Source organism: Apteryx mantelli, chromosome 1 (genome assembly GCF_036417845.1).
Source record: "Apteryx mantelli isolate bAptMan1 chromosome 1, bAptMan1.hap1, whole genome shotgun sequence".
Classification (NCBI taxonomy): domain Eukaryota; kingdom Metazoa; phylum Chordata; class Aves; order Apterygiformes; family Apterygidae; genus Apteryx; species Apteryx mantelli.
The window spans coordinates 160,604,502-160,627,271 of record NC_089978.1 but is presented as its reverse complement, the minus strand read 5'-3'; the positions used below and the strand labels follow the sequence as shown (position 1 = coordinate 160,627,271).

General features: G+C 40.2%; 1 protein-coding gene across 5 annotated transcripts in view; it reads right to left on the bottom strand.

Moving 5' to 3' along the window:
• Positions 1-6,758: 6,758 nt before the first annotated feature.
• TXNRD1 (thioredoxin reductase 1) overlaps positions 6,759-22,770 on the bottom strand; it is a 29,278-nt gene continuing 13,266 nt past the window's right edge. For 4 of the 5 annotated variants that reach the window (XM_013947244.2, XM_067308580.1, XM_067308552.1 and 1 more), the window contains 6 exons: positions 22,067-22,143; positions 20,241-20,397; positions 16,981-17,088; positions 14,862-14,957; positions 12,471-12,605; positions 6,759-9,204 (listed from right to left, as the gene is read on the bottom strand). In XM_013947244.2, coding sequence (XP_013802698.1) covers positions 9,142-9,204; positions 12,471-12,605; positions 14,862-14,957; positions 16,981-17,088; positions 20,241-20,397; positions 22,067-22,143 — 636 coding nt within the window. In that variant the 3' untranslated portion in view covers positions 6,759-9,141. Of the gene's footprint in view, positions 9,205-12,470; positions 12,606-14,861; positions 14,958-15,484; positions 15,542-16,980; positions 17,089-20,240; positions 20,398-22,066; positions 22,144-22,770 lie in introns of those variants that run through there. The other variant, XR_010886105.1, reaches the window with a different exon arrangement.

Below are 22,770 nucleotides of genomic sequence, written 5' to 3'. Positions count from 1 at the left end.
AGTGTGTCAGCAGTGAGCTCAGGATTTAACTAAGCTTGTGGTTTCCAGCACAAATCACCCTCCAGAGACCATTGTTATAATCTTTCTGTGTCCACCATGGTTGATGCAGGCAACCAGGACAGACACATGGGGGACTTCTCTGCAGCTGCACACAAGAGCATCTGCATGTAGAGGCAGTGTTACACACAACCCTCTTGGATGACAGGATAATGCCATTTCTGCATACCATTGCAGTCGACTCAACTCACCAATGCCACTGGAGGAGAACAGAATACTCTTTTAGCAACTATACAAATTGTGCCTTGCAACATCTGGGCAATATCAGAACGACTCCAAAATGGAAACAAACCACCTTGTACATAAACTGCAGGGCTAACAATAGCTTGCATAGAAAGCAAATCTTTCATAAATGCAAACACTTTAGTTTAAAACATTTCAGTCATTTTGTATTTAAAAGAAAAAGCAAGAGAGGCTTTGTCTATATTTTGCATTGCATGGATTTAATGAAAGATGTCATTTTAAACCAGTTTAGTTCAACTGTTCCAAAAATCCTGGGAGGATACTTAATTCAATTTTGGTATGATTTACAGTGGTTTAGTTTAAGTTCATCCCTTGTCATTTTGGGCTGCTTACTGAGAACCTGAAGGACATACTCTTGGCTCAGTGAGGACAGGCTGAAAGCTAAGTTCTCTGGCAGCAGTGCTGCAGCCCAGGAAGCTCCACGCCCTTCCAGAAAGCGCAATGTGGAGCCACCACTTGAAGGACAGAAATGTCTGAGCATACTGGAGGTGTCTCTGGGGAACAAGCCCAGGAAGAAAACTTTGCAGTTCAGCCATCCCATCACCCTCCTCCCAACTCATCCCTGGGAGCAGAGAGCACAGCACAACCTGGGAGTGGGAAGCTTTGAAGAAGGAAATGTTGGAGCCTGGAAAACACCAAGGAACTATAAATCCATTTTGGGAGGCTTGAACAAACCAGACCCCAAGAATAGGAACTCTAAGCATGAATTTGTTAAGAACCCATGTCAAAGGTCCCTTTAATTTGATATCCTGCCTCCCAGGACTAGATGATGCTTCCTGTAGGTTATCCTCCCAAGCTTCCAGCCCTCAGTGGTTTCAGGGCATCCTGCACCATAAGGTACAGCTAGAGCACTATTTTATTAACCTCCCACCCTGCGTGCATATGATTAATCTCTTTTTCAACATAGTTATATTTTTAGACTCTATAACATCCTGTGGCAGTGAGTTCCATTTAGTTGTGTAATGTGAGAAAACAACTTCCTTCTGTGTTTCTTTTTAAACTTGCTTCCTGCTAACTTGACTGTGTTAGCCATTGCTCTTGTATGATGAGAAATGGTGAATCATTGCTCCTTGTTTGCCTTTCCCACAACTTTCATGATTTTAGGACTGATAAAAATGTTTTCTAGGAGAACTCCCCTAGACAAGTCTAAAATGGCAAACACTTAATAAAAAAAACAAAGAAAAGAAAGAAGAAGATTAAAGCAAAAGTAAATATATGTCAACACTGACTTTTAAAGATCTGCAAGATTTAAATACAGGTTGGTACCATTCCTCTTGTTATAAGAAAATCAGTAGCGTCTCACATCTCCTGAATGCATCTCTTTTCTTCTAATTTGTAGGAAGCAGTATGTCTAAAACACAAGCACCACTTTAAGGTGTTTCATGGCAACTTCCCCACCAATTTTCTTTTCAGGTTGCTTTGATTTGCACCATAACTTTACCTTCAAAGATACTTCAGAAGCTACCCAGATGATGGTTCATGTATCTATTCAAGAGTGTCAACCTATTCAAGAGTCTAGCTCTTGCTTTGACACTCATTTTTCATTTTGATCCTCATAAATTGAAAGGCATGCATGCACATACATAGACTTATTTCCTCAGCCTCCCTTCTGTCTCCCAGCCAAGCAACTGTGCTTTAATTGGCCCAAGACATTAAAATGAGACCAACAGGTGTCTGAACACAAAGCCCACATCTATTTTCCATTGTTCTCTTTTAACATTGTGCCTGTCGGATTCATTAAAAAAAGCACATTTAATGAGGTTAGCAGCATTTCTGCTTTGCATCCTCTCCCCTGGCAGTAAGAGCTGTTCAGTGTGGTCTGGCGGGAAGATTATGTGCTGAGGTGGCCCAGTGAGGCCTCCCTCACCCTGGGCCAGCCCTGGGGCACCCTCTGCCCACCAGACTTCCTCGAGCAGCAGTCCCCGCGCCTGGCTGAGAACCCTCAGGAAGCACCATTCATCTTGGATGTGGCCACCTTGCTACCCTTCCTTGCTTTCAGTTGACTCTGCTCCAAAACATCCCTTTAAGGAGAGCTTCTTGCTGCGCACAGCCAACATGACACAGCCTAAGGACAGGAGGAGAGAGGCGTGGAGCAAGGCGAGAGGAAGGCAGCGGCCGTCACAGCCACCAGTTCCCAGCCCCACTCTCTAACGGTGTTAGAGAGTTGTTCACTCAAGGAAATAGGCCAGGGCACGTACTTGGGATAAAACCGTTGGATGGCCATGAGTCAACCAGCTTTAAAGGAGAAACTAATGGCAAAGTCTGAGGAATGATGGCTCCAGGGTAAGAAGGAACTAAAGTCTATTGCTCAAAGCAAGCGTTTTGAACTGAACACCAAATTCTCACTGTCAGCTCCATGGTGCTGCTCAGGAGCACAGGAACAAGGGGCAGAAACACAGGCTCTGCAGCCTGCAGACAGCCCTGGAAATGCGCGTGCCTGATCCCTCACAAAGTGCTGAGCCCACGGCACTTGCCAGCAGCCTCGCCAGGCCATCTTGGGGGTGCAGGCAGGGAGAAAATCCCCCTCTCAGTAGGCGGGCACCAGCCTGACCCGAGGGCAGCCGAATCTGCAAATCTTGCCAGTACCCTGGCAGGCGCAAAACACAAGTGATTTGTAAGCTGTAAAATCCAACTCCAACAAGACAATGTTCTTTTTAATTAGAGGAAATACTGCCCTCAGAAAAAGCAAAAATGTGTGCAGTCGGTACTATCTGTCTGCTACACAAAAGAAACCTCAAGGAATCTGGCTGATGCTATAAATGTGCAATAAGCAGCAATTTGGATGTGTGGTGTTGCAGTGACCAATGCAAGTTTAACAGTTAAATGCAAACTTAAGCTATTAATTTGAGGCCATTATTTTTAGCAGTCATGTAGCTAAGGGAGAAAAAGGCAAAGCCAAGAAAAACACAAACAAGGATGGTGCCAGTTCCCCCATATTCCCCTCTGCCACCTCAGTGCTGACCTGCTGTGACCTCAGCTGCACAGCACTTTGTCACAGCACTTCTGCACCGGAGGGGAAATGACTACAAGTCATGCGTATTTATTTTCAGACATGCTGCTGGTGGTGTGACAAGCAAGATTAGGAGCCTCCTCACATGAAACAGTTACACTGAAACACTAAGCAGCTTTCACTTATGTCACGCCATTTATCTGTCTGGGATCTTCCTTCCTTCCACCACATACTGACCCCTCAGTGCCATCAGAGGAAACATTTGCCTGGAGAGTCCTTGAGTCACCCCATCCCACAATCCACGAACACAGGAACGTAAGGGCACGCAAGTCCCAGGACTGGAAGAGTAGCTCATTTAAGACTGATTGCAATTCACTGTTTCTGTTTTGCCTGCGTCACGCTGCACGGCAAACGTGGTGTTCTCACCCTCGGTAGTATTGTCCAGCCAGTACTTTACACTGATGTGAAAAGGGAAGCCAAATCTTTAGGCTGAAAGTGTTACCACCTGTTTTTGAAAGCAAGCAATAGGCACAGCTTGATTTACTCTGTGTTTAACCTAGAGTAAAACTTGCTTGCAAGAAAAAAAGTGCTCACTGCTGCAGCAATAGATGACAGAAACAACAAGCTGGTCTTAATCAAGTGGGTTTGTGAGGACGTGTCCAGTTCAGCTCCTGTTAAAGGCAGCTGACACCAGTCCAAAGGCAGCAATGGACACTGGTCGGGGCCCGAAGTGTCCTGCTGCAGCCAGGGATAGGGTGAGCAGCAGAGGTCGCTCTGGCAGAGGGCAGTGGCCATGGTGCAGCTGTACTTTGGGATGTGGGACAGACACGGCTTGCAACACCTGCAGGCCATCCAGCACTATGGGGCAGGCTAGGCATCCCCAGCCATCCTGAGCAGGGCCAGCAGCTTTGCTAGGGGAAGGAAAGCACTCAGAGCTCTCTGTCCTGGTATGTATCCCCCTATGGGTCAGCTTAGTTCATCATTTTAAGAGGCAAAAATGCTATGGGAGAATGCTGTCAAACAAGTCTAAAAATAGGAAGATTTCACAGGGAAAGAGAGAGGGAAAAAGGGTGATTAAATCAAAAAGAAGTCCTATGTGCAAATTCAAATTCTGCACAACAGAACACGCGAGGAGCATTTGTCTTACCTTACTTTCCTCCAACATAAGAAAAACCCCAACCCACACCAGCTCTGAATTTGGCTGGAGCGTGGAGCAGGGCCAGAGGGGCAGCAGCTGGATGGGAGCCCCGGTGATGTGGCAGCCCCTGGGCCTGCAGGACTCACCCCTCTGTGGGTGACAGCTGCTGCTCCCTCCAGCATGACCCATCTGCCAACAGCATCTCACGTCCCGGGCACACAGCTCCTGCAGCAGGGTAACCCTGTACCTACCACGGGGGTGAGAAGGATCCATGCCAGGAGCCACAGACCATGCTTCTCACAGAGATGAGGCAACCATCAGTGGCTGGCCCTAGGCCAGTTTGCTTTCCGGTGCCTACCTTCCCCCACAACCAAATCAGCTTCCTCCTCACAGGCAACAGCACAGCTGCCGCATTTTACCATGCACTTCTGCAATGCCTTCACCTCTCTCCACGGCCTGAGGCAACACTTTCCCTGATGAACGCCCAGGCCCTCGCTCCTCGCCCACCTCTCCCCCTGGCAGCCCCCAAACCAGGAACACTGCACTGGCCCAACCAACGCCTCCAGGACCAAAATCTCTTTTCCCGTTTTGTGCATGCAGAAGGGAGACTAACAGTGCAGCAGATTCCTTGGTATCATCTCTTCTGGTTTTTATAGGTTTTTCTTCAGAGGTCTAATAGACCTTGGCAAGGGAGGAGTCTTGCACCAGCCTGCACAGAGGATAACTGCTGTGGGGAAGGGAGACACCCTCAGGGTCCATTTTGAGGGAGAGACAGAGGCAAGGTTTGAAAATAGAGCAGCATCAAGGCACTAAGATCACAGAAACCCACGGATGAAGACATGGGGATGATGCATGTGCCCAGCCTCAGCCCCACCTGCTTTACATCTCATCCCTGATCTCCTCACTGTCCCTGCTGCTCCACCTCTGACATCCTCCTTCCCACAGCCCAAAATCGTGCCTCCTTCCTAGGCCTGAGCTCCCACCACATTTCTTTCACCAACTGCCTCTTCTGACTCCCCCTCTTTTGCCAGAGGCCCAGCTTTTCTCCTCTTCCACCCCTTAGTGCATCCAAGCATTTATTTGCACTTTTTTTTTTTCCTAAAAAATAATTTGGTCACCTCTGTAGTCATGTTGTGTTCTCCCAAGGTCTAAAACAAGCTCCCTGAGAAAACAAAATTGTCACAAGATGTCTTTTTCCTCCTTCCTACAAAATGTTTATCAAGGACTGAATTCAAACAACTTCAACAGCCATCACCAATCCCTTCCTCCCACCTCCACCTCCCTTCTAGCTTTTTAACTTTTCTCAATACTGGTTTGTTTGGGTTTTTTTCAATTTTACTTCAGCAAAAGGGCCATGGAGGTGCCACAAGTAGATGCTGGGTAACAACTGAGCATTTGAGACGCAATCAGAGGCAGGGACTGAGCTCCAGTCTCATAGAAATTGGTAAATCTTACTGTTAAGAAAAGCTGTTTTCTTTGTTCATAAGGACAGGCTGAACCCCAGGAAGCCCTTTCTCAAATGATAACCATTCTGGACTATGGACCATGCCCAGTAGCTATCCCAAGGCATTGAATTTCATGGCAATGGGAAAAGGGGTATTGATTTCAGAGCACTCAGAAGAGTCAGTCTTCAGAGAGGAAGGGATCCTGAAACTTCACTTGTAGAGCTGCCACTTCACCACAAATATGGATTCATACCATATTTTGACCTGAAAGGTGTCTATCAAGTCTTACATAGAAGATTCAGTCATCTGGCACCTTCTCCACACCCTTGCATCGACACGACACACATTAGCAGCGCACAACCACAGCTTTTCTCTTACACAGCGATCCGTCAGCTGGCATGTGGCACCACAGAGCAAGGGCTGCGTCAGGGCGGCACGTCGTGGCTGGAGACACCATTGTTAACAGTGCAATGTCTTCCCAGACCAAGAGATCTCCAGCGCCCATGGCATCTTCATGAGATCCACCTTACCTGAAACTGCCCTGCCCCATCAGGGAAACTTCACAGTTGGAGTCTCCTGCGCTGGGACTCTGGGCAGGCAACAGGTCATGAAGGAGGGATGGCAGGATGCAAATTTGTATACAAGATTCATATGAAAGTTAGGATTGCCCCAATAGGTCACATCAAGGGGGAGAGGGATAAAAGGGGAGTGATCAGTTTGGGGGGGGGAAGGGAAAAAAAGGGTGGGGGAGAAAAACCTTAAAAACAGCAATTCTTGGAGCCGTCAGTGAACTCTAATTCCCTGCTGAAGTTTATGAAAATTGGTGATTGTCTGCATTTTCATCTGAAATATCTTAGAATTTTGACTTACACTCTGGTAAGAGTTCCAAGAAATGTTAATAATTAATAAAGAATAGAACATGGGATGAATATAAATGCTAGTTAATTTATTACATTTTCTAGTATATATTTCCAAAGCATACATGACCAAACGTATGCTTAATTTGATACAAACATTAAACACTTGGCTTTGGCATTTAAAACAGCCTTATGTGATGTTATCATATAATATATGTATCATCATGCAGAGATGATACTGAAATACACACCAGAAAATGTTTTTCTTCTGGGGGGAAAAAAGAAGAAACCTTAGGAAGAAAAAAAAAAAACACCACAATCTCACAGTTTTAAATTTAAAGTAAAAATAAAAGAAAAAACTACTAAATTATAAATAAGTCACTAGTTTAGAAAATGCACATTATTAATGAGGACATGACCCAAGAAACAGGACAGATATGTATATGGTCCAACCTTGCAAAGCCAAGCTCATACCTATCATAATTCCTACACTCCAGGGTCTGACTTTCTTACAGACATCTTTGAAAATACTGCTATCCCTGTGCTTAAGTATGAACAACTACATAGCTGAACAGCTCATGAAGCTGTACTCCTGTTTTTTCTGAAGCTATATATGGCAGCTAGTGCAAACACTGTTAAATATTAGTGGAAGTTGGATCCCTAATTCATTCTTTAAGTATGTCCTTTTTATATCTTTAACAGGCAAAAAATGCACACAAAAAAACCGCTAAACCCAGTTTTCAGCACAATACCTACCTTCAAAACTCAAAAGATTAAGCAATCACAGCTGGGTTTATCAAAGTGGCCTTTTCTGGCCTTAAAAAAAAAAAAAGTCTTCTTGCTATTACCTTATTTCTTTGCTTGGAAGATCCATCAAACTGAGCATCTGTTTGTGCAACGTTCCACATATTCAATGAACTGGCCAGAAAAGTAACACCACAGATTGTTCTGATAACATATAAAACATGTTTAAAAATCCTTCAGTTACGTATGAGTTATAAAAATAACTTAAAACACTATTATAGAAAACTCAGTAGTAAAAGATGAATTTGTTACTGGGTAGAAATTTAGGCATAAAGTCTTCTGCCCAGGGAGCTGGATAATTTAACTCTTATTCACACTGCAATACTGAACTCCCAAGAACCATTAGTAATCTGTAACCTCCTACTAAAACAGAGGGAAATGAAGAACCAGATCAAAAAGCAGGTTCATTTCCATTACAAAGAAGCACTTTACCATTTCTTGATAAATATATATGCAGTTTATCCAGCACAGGAGGAATATTCAAGAAAGTAAGTCTGTTTGTCATTTTTAATGGAAATCTGTTTAAAAAGTATTGTTTTCTTAATCAAATATAAAACAAAGCATACGTGGAACTGAATATAGCTTTAGGTCTTGTCTACCTAGAAGATTTTATTATTGTTTTTTGGGAGGTTGGGTGGGGTGTTTTTTGTTTGGTTGGTTGGTTTTTGACTGTACAACTCAACTAACCTGAAGGACTGCCTCCATGCTGCTGTGTTCGAAGTGGCCACTTCAGACCGGAAACAATGCAGCATATGATAGCTCATGTGAAAAGGAAGAATTTATTCAAATTGAATGAAGCTCTACAAAGTTCTTGGCAAAATAATTCTGTCAGTTCCAAAGTGGATTAATTATAATCACATAAGCTGCAAGATAAAGCTAAAAAGATCACATCTTTTTATATGCATGGTTGTGACTATCAGAAAAAAGCTTTTCTATATTAACAATGCCTTAAAAGTATTTTCCTGACTTATCAAGAAAAACATTTTCACAAATAAATATCTCTAAAATAAAAAATTGTGACAAAGTCAATTTGGAAGCCGAGAGAGATGCTATTCTAGATGGTACTAAACCTTTTTGCAAGGGTATTTTCTTCCTCATGATCAAACATGTAAATACAAGCTCCCATCCATAGGCATGCCTCACCTATGTGACTGTGATCTGATAAAAAGTTTGCTCATGAAGAGAACTTGCAATTGCAGCTTTATAACTTAGTACACAGAGGCACTATACAATTATCTGAACTTGCAGCAATACATTTGAATTAGGAAGCTCTTTGTACAGGTAACAAAAGAGGGAGGAAAAGAAAGTTATTGTGCAGCTGTGCTAACAGTTCTTCCATCACTGCCCACCAGGAAATGCTGGCTGCAGGCCGTGATTTCATGAAAGCATTCGGTTAAATGCCCTGCCAAGCAACAGCTCAACAGTCAATATTCCCATTGCATTGCTGATTGCCATCCAATCACCGCAAGTGACTGAACTCCCACAGTGCTCTTCTCCATAGGATAGTGGAGCGCTTTGGCTAAGATTTAAACATTTCTGCAGAGGTCTGATGATGATTTCTCTCAAAACATTCCTTCTGAATTGCACAAGTCAGCCACAGCGATGAAAGTCAGTCTCTGGCAATAATGACAATGGGGGTCTTTAACCTCAGCATCCAGCCTGAAGGGTATTTCCACCAGAACGCTTAGTCACAGAGAGTGTGGTAAATATCTTAAAAGAAAGAAACAAGAATATTTTTAGTATGTTAAAATGAGTCTTCTGCAAAATTAACTTGGGCATAATGCTTAAAACCACAGCCATTTCTTACTCAAAGTAATAAAATAATAAGTGAAAAACATGCATATAAAATCCTTGCCACTAAATAGCATACACACAAAAATACCCTTTGTTCTCTTAATTTGCCTTATGGTCTTCTTTTTGCAGTGGAGAAGAAACAATTAAGGGATGTCAGATGACTTTATACCACCTTTTGTCTTACTGCCGTTAAGTCTGCACAGCGCGAATGAGCTCAGCAATAACACTCTCTAGTCTACAACTAATGAGCATGCATCTTTATGGCTCAAAGATGACTTCTTCTTTGGGAAAGTGAGGTTAACCTCAGGCAACAGCATTTGAAGAGAACAAAAATTTTGCCTCTGTACCATTCCAGATATTACGGAAATGTGGAACTGATTGCTGATCTAGATACTATATCTGGTTTTTTTTTATCTTCTGGACAATAGCTAAGAAACGCTTGGCAAATCTAGTTCAAAAAGGTCCAATCTTTACTGTTTTCAACTTATATTAAAGAAAACATATGCGAGAATAATTACTGTAAAATTTATAAGTATCAAAATTCTAAAAGAAAAACAAATTCTACCAAACCTTGTTTAATATTAGAACTTTACGGTGCAAATGATTGCATTGTTTTGCACACATATAATATAGAAAAGAATACAGGAAATCAAAACCACTTCTGTCTAAATGGTTCAGTTGCAGTAATTAGCTATCATCAAAGGCATCTCTCAGGAAGAATAAACTTAGCACAGAATAAAGAATGTGCACATTTCAGTTCTGCAAAGAACACTGAAATATCTAAAGATAATGGGGATCTGAAAGCCCTACAGTCCTCTAAGTAAAAGCTTTACTACATTAAGGCTGCTAGCAGCTCTTTGGAGAACAACATCAATAAATGATATACCTCTTCCACTTTCTACAAGCATGTAAAGCATTGTGCACAAGTCAGGAAGACAAATACATGTCTAATGTATATGGCAGAGGAACAGAATATATTTAAACTATGGTGCATGGTTTGAGATAGCGTTTCTAACTCCAGCTCTGATCTACAGGCTGACAACATATGGGAATTTTCATTTTTCACTTTGAAGTAACAATAAAGATGAAAATGTACAAACTTTATCTGCTTCATTCTTGGCCCTATCACAAACTCCGGGCGTGCTAGCCAGTTCCAACGGCTGTGGGGACTGCACAGCTCCCTGACTCCAGTGAGCCAGCTGGGAGCCATTTGGTAATTATTGGAAACATGAATTTTTGACAGAACTTGTTAGTTATTCAAGTGAAGACAAAATCTTAGATCCAGTAACTGGAAAGCAGTCATTAGTTAACCCACAGAATCACCCCAGCTTTCAAAAAACACTTTTCCTTCATCATAGATGCTCAATTATACATGCCTGTATTACAAGCAGTGCAGTAGAGTCTGCGGTGAAAGGCAATTCTCTGTAAGGCTGAGGTCTTACCACTCTGCATTCACTGGTATTTGTATTTTTACCTTGCAAAAAATTCCATTTTGACTTCAGACTCTGCAGAATAAGATGCTGCTCAAATGAGGAAAGCAAACTTTGGCTCCAATTTGTAAGCAGAGAGAAATGGGAACCTCAGTCTTACAGTCCTCTTTAAGTTGAGTAATACTGTGTTTCACATGAAACTCTCTGTGAAATTAAATGGTCCTAATGCCAGTGAAGATGGCAGTACTTGACTTAACAATACTGTCACTTTCTTGTTGAGATCAAACTTCCTTTGCCTTAACCTTTTCATAGGCCTAAGATAAAAAAAGGTGATACTATCCATCATTCTATTCATCCAGATATGCACAGTACCTACAAATGCCAAATTTTTTTAAGTATTTTTTAAAATTAAAGACTACCATCCTCGCACTTCCATTTTTGTTGACTGTGTAAGAGATGAGATTAAGTAACAGTCATCAAAAAAACCTTTTGAATATTGGCACTAAAAACGATCACTGTTCCCCCAAGCTTTTAATTTGTGTATTCCTCCTGAGCCAGTTTCCTCCTCCTGCACCCAAATAAATATGATTAACTGAAATTATCTACCTAAATTATGTCTAATCATCATTCTATTCAGTTTCAATTTTAGCAGCTCAGATGTCCAGAATAAATTATGACTATCATCCTCTCTTCACACTGCATATGCTAATATCCTACTTGAGTTCCCAGGTTTGAATGCCTCACTCAGACTTTCACCTCTACAGGGCCTCCAATAAAATAAGAACTTGCTGCCCCCACTTCAAGGGCTTCAAGGGCTTCCAAGAACACCATTATAACATGATATTATAGAAAAAGGTAGAATCTTTACTGCAGATGATTTGAAGATGACTCACATTGATAGCAGTTCTTTATATTATGGAGCTCATGTTATATTGCTCACACTGTATCACTTTGGAAAAACAAAACAGAGAAGTGAACTTCACTTTTGCAGACTGGCATCCTGGTGCTATTCCACTTTGTAGCTAAAATATATGTGGGTTAAAAACAAGATTCTGTACAAAGACCTACTAACAGAGGTCACACAGTTTGCAGGGATCCTCAGCTAATATAAACTGGTCATAGCACCACTAAAATCAGTGGAGCATCTCTGATTTACACCAAAGAGGAGCTGTCCCTCACCCTCTAAAGGGAGCTCAGGTCTTCATTAAAGAGGAACAGCAAGACAAACACAAGAAGAAATGCTTGTGCTGTTTCTTGTGCTTCATTTCAAAAGTGAAGACAGAGAGTGGGTAAAGGAGAGATCTCTAAAAGGGCAGAATTTAATGGAAAAATCATCATGTAGCTGGTCCCATTCTACAGCACCAGTTTATAGGCCTATTTTGAGTAGCCTACTCCTATGAGCTAAAAAATAAGCTTTGACAATCAATTTAATATAAATAGTATTTGAAGCCTTTATAAATGGATTTTTGAGTGGAAGGAAAATTCTGTAGTCCCCAGTAGAGAGAGCACTGGATTAGGGGAGACTATAAACATTAAGCAAATTAATAAACTAAAAAAAATCCCAGGTAAAATCCTAGATTAAACCCAAATGTTAATTTTCCAATTATAAAAAAAAAAAATCACTTTTGTGCTTTTCCCCCAATCACTGCCCCTTCCCCATACACTTTAATAAAATTCTGGTATTCAGGTTTCCATCATCTTATCCCAGAATGTTACAAAAGCTGGGATATGAAGGTGACTTTCTATACCAACCTCTGCACAGACTGGATGAATTCCTATGGTGTTGTCCAATTGTGCTTTTGTCATTCCACATTTAATAGCGGCTGCAAACCCTTGGGTAACTTCTCCAGCATTTGGACCAAGGACATGGAAACCAATGACTCTCTCCTAAATAACAATCAAATTGAAACACACTCATGCATTCAGTTCTCTTTAGACAAGCTATAAGTTTTCTTTTTCTTTTCTTTTTTTTTTACTGAAAGTATGTAATTTCATCAGTCCCTGAAATATACCACAAATTAACATAACCACACAAATGTAAATTATCATTAGTGCCAAGAGAAGGGACACAGCAGGTATCATTTTGTCCTGTCTCTGCAAAGGAAAAAAATTCAACTAAGAACTTAAGAATCAGCTTTCTTACAAAGTTTTGTGCAGAAGTCATCTGTTTACAACAAGAGCATATAAATTTAGCACACGGTATGATCTATGCTTGATTATCACGTATGTCCAATTTGCAAACATGTATTTGAATTTTATTCAGGCAAGCTATTCCACTCATTTCAACAGACCGCTTGCCTAAGTAAAGATGGGCATGTGCACAGAGATTTGCAACATCGGGGCCCATGCTAGGTGGCTATACAATACATATCTATTGAAGAACTTTGTTCTATCAAAGAACAGTTTAATAGCTGCTCATGTAAAAAGGGTCATAAGCTAAAATTCTGGCTAACCAATGTGACAAGAGGTGCATTCTAAATAGACTGAAGACAGCTCTTTTTGCAGCACTCACTGTCACTGGGAGATATTATATCTAGAGATTGGCAAAACAAACTGAAAGATATCAAGTTACGATGAAGATATTATCACTTCATGCTTTACTTCTCTCACGTCTGTATTACTGTTCAACTGAAAAATATGTAAAACTGCAGCACATATCCTTACTGAATACTCAAGAGAATGAGTTGTGCTGACTTGACTTGCTTTTCTTAAAGAAAGCTTGTCTCATTTAGCAAATGCCAACTACCATGGTCCTCACTGGCTTTCACAGTATTAATCTGATTTTGCTGAGCACAGATCTAGCCCAGTCAGTATCAGAAGTTATCTGCTCTTCCTCCAAATGCATATAAGGAAGTATGGATACCGAGTACATTGTAAGGTTATTTTTCTTTCACTAAGCATGAGGACTGAGAATTACCTTACAGTTTAAAGAAGAAAATCTAAGGTTAAATAATAGCTAAAATGGAACTATCCTTACTTCCCTTTAAATGTGTGTACATATATAAAAATAAAAACAAAGAAATGAAACTGGGATAACTACGGTTTCCACTATTTAAATAGTTAGTGAACAAAGTTTTCATCCTGAATAATCTTCAGCTACACCTCTAGATGTTTAAATGCATTCCTAATTTTCAGGACAAGAAATGGAAACAAAATTAATGAAACACTTCAAAGCCCCATTAAGTCTTTCCATTTTCTTCAACTAACTCTGGGTTAGGAACATTAGCATGGCTTCTAAAATAGCTTCCACACTAGCGTAAACTCCTCCAGAAAAAGGAGATGGGCAAAATCAGGTTGGTAGACTTTACAAAATGTGTGACATGCTGATCAAAAAACTGCAGGAAGATAAATCAGTATCTGATGATAAAAGAAAACAGGTAAAACAGATCTAAAATTTTAATAGCACTGGTAGTTCTATGTCACTATCTTAACGAGAATACATTCTTATCAGCACAGTAATTATTCAAATCCAACACAGTTTTTATTAAACAGATGACAATCATTCAGAGAGGGACATACCAATTCTTCTAACCAATCTAATTTTGCTTTTGCTTCAGCAGGTACTATACATTTCCATAACCAGGAAGTTTTATCCTAGTTTTATCCTAGTCCAAGGATAATCCTGGCATTATCACTGCAAATGAGATTTGTGCAGGCAAGATAGATTAATCTTGTTAGGATGAACTCGAGAGTTTTATAGACGTGCATTTGTAGAGGTCACAAGATGTAATGGGTTCTGAGTAACCTTAATTTCAGAGCAAAGAATTCCCCAGAAAAGAACTGCCAGGTGTGGAGAGAGGGGAGTAAGATAAACAGATAAAAACTTTTCACATGTTTTATATGGGTTGATTCAATCACTTTTCAAAGTTAATGAACAGTCTTAATGATTTATAGTAATTATTTTACATATATGAAAAAATATCATATGTCAATGGCAGTTTCAGAATTTTGTATTTTACTAAGAGCCATTTTTCTATAAACAAAAATACTGGCTCATTATAAATACGCAAAATTTCAAAAAGGTAGAGAAATTTAAATTCACTTGTAATTTGTTAAAAGTATCCTATTTATAGCTGTGGTATCAGTGGCCCCTAACATGAACATGTAGCTGCTGTTTTCTCTGTAGGGAAAACACACACTTACATTATCTTGAATATTGCAAATTATCTTTGCGTAGCATTTGTTGTTGTCTCTGGATGGGACGGTCCATTCCAGTGGCCAGAAGTAACTATGGTACACCTGGAAATACAACTCAGAAGTTAAAAAAACATTAATAATTTCACAGCACAGCATATGAGCTTCCAAAAGCTGCCAGGTTATCCTAAATTTGCATCATCTACTTCCAAGGCAGAGCTTTACTACTGACTGCAATTGCAGCAGACTTAGGATGATGAGGCTTTTGAAATATCACACCTGTAAAAACGTTCACCAGTCATGACACAGCACAGGGATGAACCATTAACTAATATCTCTTCATTAGCAATCAGCATACACACAGAATTTGGAACACACAAAATCAAGGTGAGAATCTTTTCCCTTGATGGCAGCCAAATAAGGAAGCCACTATAAAATAAGCATTAGTGTCATCCAATAATTAAAAGAGAAGCCATAAGCATATCGCACATGCAGGCTGCAGTTCACCATGCCCTTGCTAAAGCAGACAAATAGAAGCTTCCCTCATGGAGAGTTGTATTGTCGCTGGGTCTACCTGGAATGAAGGGAAAACATTTCTTAGCACGCTAAAAGGAAAGAAATAGCCACAGCACCTTGGTTTAGGAGAGATCAGGGAACGCTTTTTCCAGGTTCTCTTGGATTATGTATCACTGCAAAATGGAAAGGAATGTATGGTACACCACATTTTCTGGCTGCACCAACCTGCATCACTGGACAGATTCCCAACTGAGGACAAGTCTGCCCATCCACCTGCATAGCACATATCAGAAAATGACTGGGTCTTTTAAGGAACAGTTATACCCAGAACTCCCTACAGCTCTCATTATAAACTAATCTCAAACTGCTTACTATCTGAGAGAATTTTTTAATTAATTGCAACTCCAGTAATAATATGTCCCTTCACAAATAAAGAGAAGACAGCTCACTTTTCCATATTAATAGGGTTACAAAGCATTTATAAACATTCTGTTACCCAACACTGAAATGTAGCAGGTCTGGATGACAAATGCTACTCAATAATGCTACCAAAGCGTACAAAACAAAAGAAAAAGCCAATACAGTGACATGATAAAGAGGTCAGAATAAACTAAATTAGGATTTAGCCAGAATATAAATGTTTCCAGATACTTTAAAGCACATTTTCAAAAATGACTTTGGAAATGGCAGATGCATTTTCCACAACAAGAGTCCAGTGCTTCACACGTAACAGCAAGAATTTGACTAAGTAACAAAAATTTGACTGTGCCCACTCTGTGGGCAGAACAGAATTTCGGCCCCTGCCCTATAGTCATGTTAAAAGTACTTGTCACAGTGATTTTAAGTAACGTTTCGTTCTTTTCTCCATAGTGCAGTTCAGAAAGTGTATTTGAATAAACCTAAGAGGGAGATAAGTTCTCAAATTTATGAACTGCGACTTTTCTGATTATTTCTCCAAATCGGGCTCCTCAAGGGACCTTCATGGGACATAAAAGAAGTTCAATTTACTGTCAGACTCCCTTCTCTCCCACTTTTTATACTGTGGTCTGTACAGTATTTTGCAAGAACAGCCTGAGGCAGTAAGTGCTTACATACGTCTAATTTCACTCCTGACAGCTATCCCAGTGAATGAAAAGGGACTACTCACATAAGTAAAATTAAGCACGTATCTGCTTGCATAGTCAAAATAAACAGCAAAAATGAATGCAGCAACATTATTTGACTTTATAAAGGAAAAAATCACCCTGGCAAGGAATTTGCCACACCGTAGCTACAAGAAGCTCAGCTTTGACATTAAAACCAATTTATTGCTTCCAACACATACCCACCTTTAATTTATCCCTCCAGTATTTGTAGAGACAAAGAAACCTTTTTTAACAAATGTTCCACCTACCAGCCCAGTTTGCCAAAAAAAGAACATTTTTGTAACTAGAAATATCAGAATTGGGGACTATTTTTAGAACATGTTTAGGGACTGCCTAGAAAGACAAAAACGTACCTGGTATCCTCCTGCCCTTAAATCAGAGCACACAATGCTGTTTTAATCAACTCTTAATGTTATTTTAAATTACATATTTGGAAATTAAAATCTAGATGAAAAGAAGGCATTTACCTCAATGTTTTCCTCCCCAAACTTCTCCACAGCACTCTCTTCAGAATACCCACAGGCTCCATACTCCAAAGGAGTGAACACTGTTGTTGGAACATTCACATAGTCACACTGTGCAGTATTCAAGACAAAACAAAAACCACACAATATCATTAATATAGCAGCACACTGGCTAATACTTCAGCAGTCTAAAACACAGGAAGAAAAGCTGGGTTATTCATAACTGTGAAAGCTGCTTTTTTTTTTTCTGGGTCCTGCCCCTCTCAGAGGTGTTAACTAGAGCACTAACAAAAAGACGGTTTAAAGCCATATGACATTAATATGCATGGATTAAGAAGGAAAAGGAAATTCAGTGCTCTGCTTTGCAAGGTATCAGATCACAGGTCACACTGGAGATAAAAAGTAGATTGTTTAACTTCTGCAAAGCATACTATTTTTAGCAGAAAATGCTACACACATAACCACCATCCAAAAACCATCTTCTTTATAATCAGCTGCAGCCTAAGAGATGCCAAAGAACCAAAGACATGAACTAGAACCGTTTGTGGGGGGGGACAGCAAAAACTAGAGCTGGTACTCTGTGCCTCATCACATACCATGGAAGCCAAACGCTTGCTGCTGACTTCACTGGAGCTTTAGAGTGTTCCAGTGGTTCCTTTTGCTTACAAGCGAATATGTGGAAAAGAGGAGAGGGGGAGATGCTCTATCTATACCTCTATAAGTATGTGTGTGTGTGTGTGTGTGTGTCATCACAAGCTTATATTGCAAATTATATCAGTTATACAGAATCATACACAAAACCACTGAGGTTGGAAGGGACATCTGAAGATCATCTAGTCCAACCCCCCTCCTCAGAGCAGGTTGCTCAGGGCTGTATCCAGTTGGTTTTGAGTATCTCCAAGGATGGAAACTCCACAGCCTCTCTGGGCAAGCTGTTACAGTGCTTGACCACTCTCACAGTAAAATTTTTTTTTCTTATGTTTAAATGTAATTTCCTGTATTGCAGTTTGTGCCCATTAACTCTTATCCTGTCACTGGGCACCACTGAGAAGAGTCTGGTTCTATCTTCTTTAATCTCCCCATCAGGTTTGTATACTCATTGATAGGATCCCCCTGAGCCTTCTCTTCTTGAGGCTAAACGCTTCCAGCTCTCTCAGCCTCTCCTTGCATGTCAGTTGCTCCAATCCCTTAACCATCTTCATGGTAGTTTGCTGGACTCACTCCAGTATGCCAATGTCCCTCTTGTACTGGGTGGTCTCACACAGGTGTGGTCTCACCAGTGTTGAGTAGACAGGAAGGATCACCTCCCTAAACCTGCTGACAATGCTCTTCCTCCTGCAGCCCAGGATGCCATTGGCCACCTTTGCCACGAGGGCACATTGTTGGCTCATGGTCAACTTGTCCACCAGGACACCAGGGCCTTTTCTGCAAAGCTGCTTTCCAGCCAATGGGCCCCTGCCCGTACTGGTGCTTGGGGTTATTTGTCCCCAGGTGCAGGACTCTGCATTTCTCTGTGTTGAACTTCATGAGGTTCCTCTCAGCCCATTTCTGCAGCCTGTCAAGGTTCTTCTGAATGGCAGCACAACCATCTGGTGTATCAACTACTCCTCCCAATTTTGTATCAACTGCAAACTTGCAGAAGGTGCACTGTGTCCTATCATCTAAGTCATTAATGAAGATGTTAAACAGTATTAGCCCCACTATCCACACCTATGGAACACCACTAGTGACTAGCCTCCAGCTGGACTTCGTGCTGCTGACCACAGCCCTTTGAGCCTGGCAGTTCAGCCAGTTTGCAGTTCACCCCCCTGCCCACTTATCTAGTCCATACTTCTTCAGTTTGTCTATGAGGATGTTATGGAGGGAGTGTCAAAAGTCTTGCTAAAGTCAAGATAAACAATATTCACTGCTCTCTCCTTCTCCACTGAATTAGTCATTTTATTGTAGAAGACTATCAAGTTGGTCAGTTCTAATTAATTTTGCTAATTAATTTCTACTAATTTTAATTTCTACCAATTTCAACTCTAATTAATTTCTTTTGTGATTGAGGATCAACTAAGATGCTGTTTACTATTTTCTCCTCACCTACACATACCACTTCATTATGCTTCATACAATCACCTTCTCTGCATTTATTAAAACAGCAGTATAAGCCAGGATCCCATCTAAGTAGTTACTCATTTCTCGGATTCACTGAAAGAGATGATGCTTTCTTTGGCAGTATAAAGATTTTCATACCTTGAAAGACAGTTATCTGGCACAAACTGTAAATTAAGACATAAACCTAGTATTGAAAAAAAAAAATCCTGGCTCCTACAGATTTCTTAAAGCGCGTCTGGCTGATGTAATGATGTTATACACACCGATTCAGAACTCTATTACCGCAACACCTGCCAACCAAAATAAACAACTCAATCAAGCTCTAAATCTGGCTGACAACTGAGGCCGATATGAGTACAGCCGGCTTTACAAGAGAAAACCTTTATGCTTATGTCCTATGATTATGAAGGTGAGATGAACACCCACAACAATGGGTGCTTGGATAATAGTTCCTTAAAGGCACTTTCCTTTCTTCCTGGTTTAAAGATACGGTGTAAAGGAGTACCAGATTACTCCTATTTGGACTAACACAGCTTGACTGCAAGCCACAATGACGCTAGTATGAAATGTAAGCAATTAATTGACGAATTCAATTTCTCAGGTAGAAGAGTGTGTTGATCTATTGGTATATTCGATCTTTCTTTGTCTCCATATTTAATTTGCAATATAACTCATTATGTACTACAATGAAAACACAAGAATGGGAAGTAAAAATATTAATGCAAATAACATTGAAAGTTAAGAGCATCACAAACCCCTTTTACATCCTGCTTAGGGAACGCAGGTAAGAGTTAGTAAATTGTCTGTGAATTAGAGTTAATGAATTTAATGAAACTGGGGTGATTGCTGACATTTACAGCGAAGGTAGTACTGTTAAAACCCAGTTAAATGATCTCAGTTAATTTTATTATCACTATACTCAGAGAGAAAAATAAAATCTCTTACTAGGAAAAAGAGACTATTACTGAATCCAAAAGGCATTAATTTCAACCTACACTATAAGAAGAATATATCCACAGTAATGTCTTTGCGAGGGGAAAATTAAAGTGATCATTGAAGCTAATCCTTAAAAGCCTACTAAGAGTTTTCCATAAACAAACAAATTTGCACACTGCACTTAAAATTAGAGCAATGACAGTGTTTCGTGGCAACTGGTTACTCACCTTAATGGTTGCTCCAGCATAAAGCCTTTGAACTAACAATCTTCCTGCCTGGATTGCCACTGGTGTGAGTTCCAGCTTGTCCTGTAGTATATCTCCAATAGCATAGATATATGGCACATTTGTTTGCTCCTCATCATTGACAGGGATTTTTCCTGTTCTACAATTTGCATTAACAAGAAAAAAAGATATAAGTATTCTGTTGTGAAGACTGGAGGGGTAAATAACCTTTGCAGGAGAGAAAAACTCGTACTTGAAATACAAGGGAAAGAAGTTGTGTTCATAATCTTACAATCTTGGGCAAGAATGTAAATCAGTGCAGATTAGTGTCTCTACTAAAGCTACAGAAATTTACACACTGGATAAGGAGGTAGCCCACGAAGTTATGATTCATCTCCTGAATTAATTCTTTGGTGAGGCAGAAATCCTTTCCTCAGCATGCTTTACTACCAGCTGAGCTGTGTATTGGCAACCTCCAGGAATCACAGGAAGAGACACTCTCCCACTCAAGCTGTAGAATGAAAGAATTTCTCCACTGCTGAAATTCCAACCCACTGGCTGAAGTAGTTTCTATAAACTTAGCCTTCAGGCTTCTACATAGAGACAGGTCATGCTGCTAGATACCTTACTCAAGGGACAGTCAGCAAGCTTTTTAGTGTTAAATGTATGAAAGTTTTTAATTATTAATATTTCCTACTTTATTAATAAATTAAATAGTGCAGTAGCCACTGCAAGAAACACATGTGACAGGGACACCTACACAGACAGGCACAGAAACAGCCATACAGTTACTTAAGAAATTAGAGGGACCAGTGGTGATTCCCATATTAAAATTCAACTTTCTTTTGCTCTTGCTAACAAATATACAGTCTATACTAATAATTTTATGGTTTATTCCATTAAGCTGGTAATGGTTGTCATGGTGTCAGGAAGATTCGTACTGTTCTACAAGACAGCATGGGTCTGCCAATTTTGGGTGAACCAAAATTTTCACTTATTTATAACACTGCAACAATTCCCTTTAGCAACATCAGCCACTGTGATCGTACACAAGCTGTTCTCTGCACTGCTCCCCCACAGACTAACAAGTTAAGTTCATGGTTCCGCTCATTTTCTTCAAGGAGAGCACAGTCTGGGTCCCTCATGTCTAGATATTTTAAAGTTACCAATATTGAAAATGTTACCAGTAGATCCCCTCCCTGGCACAGCCACCTCACAACATCAAACATGAAATACTTCTCTACCAGAAACAGATTGCTCCCTGGGGTTGCTCTAAGACTGAAAAAGGAACTCCTCTAAGAACCAAAACACATCACCAACTCCAACTATGAGTTTAAGGAATGCTACTTGGACCTTATATTCCAAAATAAACATATAGCAGCATTTACTTTAAAAAACTGTAAACAAAACCCACCACATTAAAAGCATTCATTTCATTTGTATGAACAAATGATTCTATATCCCAAGAGGTGGTAGATATAAAAACAAGGACCTAAGAATAAAAGAGTACAGGGAACAATTGACAGATCCTAAAAAGCCGAGTCACTGGAACAAGCTGATAGACTGCGGTATGTGAACCTAGACAGAACAGAACAGATGCTTTTGACTCTTGGCATTTAGGAATTGACATTTCAACATCAAAAAAGCAAATGTGGCAATACTGTGTGACAAAGCACAGCTATCTGCTACATAATCTCCTATCCAAGTATAAGTAAACAGGGGAAAAATAATTTCCTCAAGGCAACTGAATGTGCATGCGGTTCCACTGTCACAGCAACAGCAAATGACACAAGCTCAGTAGTAAGTGCTGTACAGACATCTGTCCTTACTTTTCATTGATCTTCACTCCAACTTTGTCCAAACCAATTTTTCTTGTGCATGCATCTCTTCCGATTGCCAGCAACACCTGCAAAACAGCAATGCACGTATTACTTCCTAAAACCTCAAAAGTGCATTTGCATGTTGCTATCTATTATTTTCATCACATATCAGTAGCTTTGGCTTAGTCACATTAAGATAAACACGTTCATTACCCATTATACATTTCCTAGAGTTCAAGACAAGACACATCCTCACTGTGATCTAACAGTACCAGGTTTAATTTCTAAGATTAAATATAGGCAAATATCTTTTCTTGGAAAAATACCCCAAGAGTTTTCTAAATAAATCGGTTAGGGTCAGATTATTTTATTTTATTTCCTCATGCTTTTCATACTGAAGTGTTATACCATATTCCTACCAAAAAGATGACCATGAACTGATCTATAAGTAAAAGCCTCTTTAGGAAGAAAATTCAGGTGCTTAGACAAATAAAAAGACTGTAAAATGATTTTTGCTGTGATCAGAAAACATCATCATTTACTTATATAGGTTCTCAACCAAGTGACCGCCAGAGAACATGATCTCCACACAAACCAACATTTGTTCAGAATGCTGGACAGACCAGGCTAAATTCTTACTCATCCCACCAACTTGGCTACCTTAACAAGCACAACAAATTCAAATGTATGCTAGCACAAAGGAAAGGTGCTCT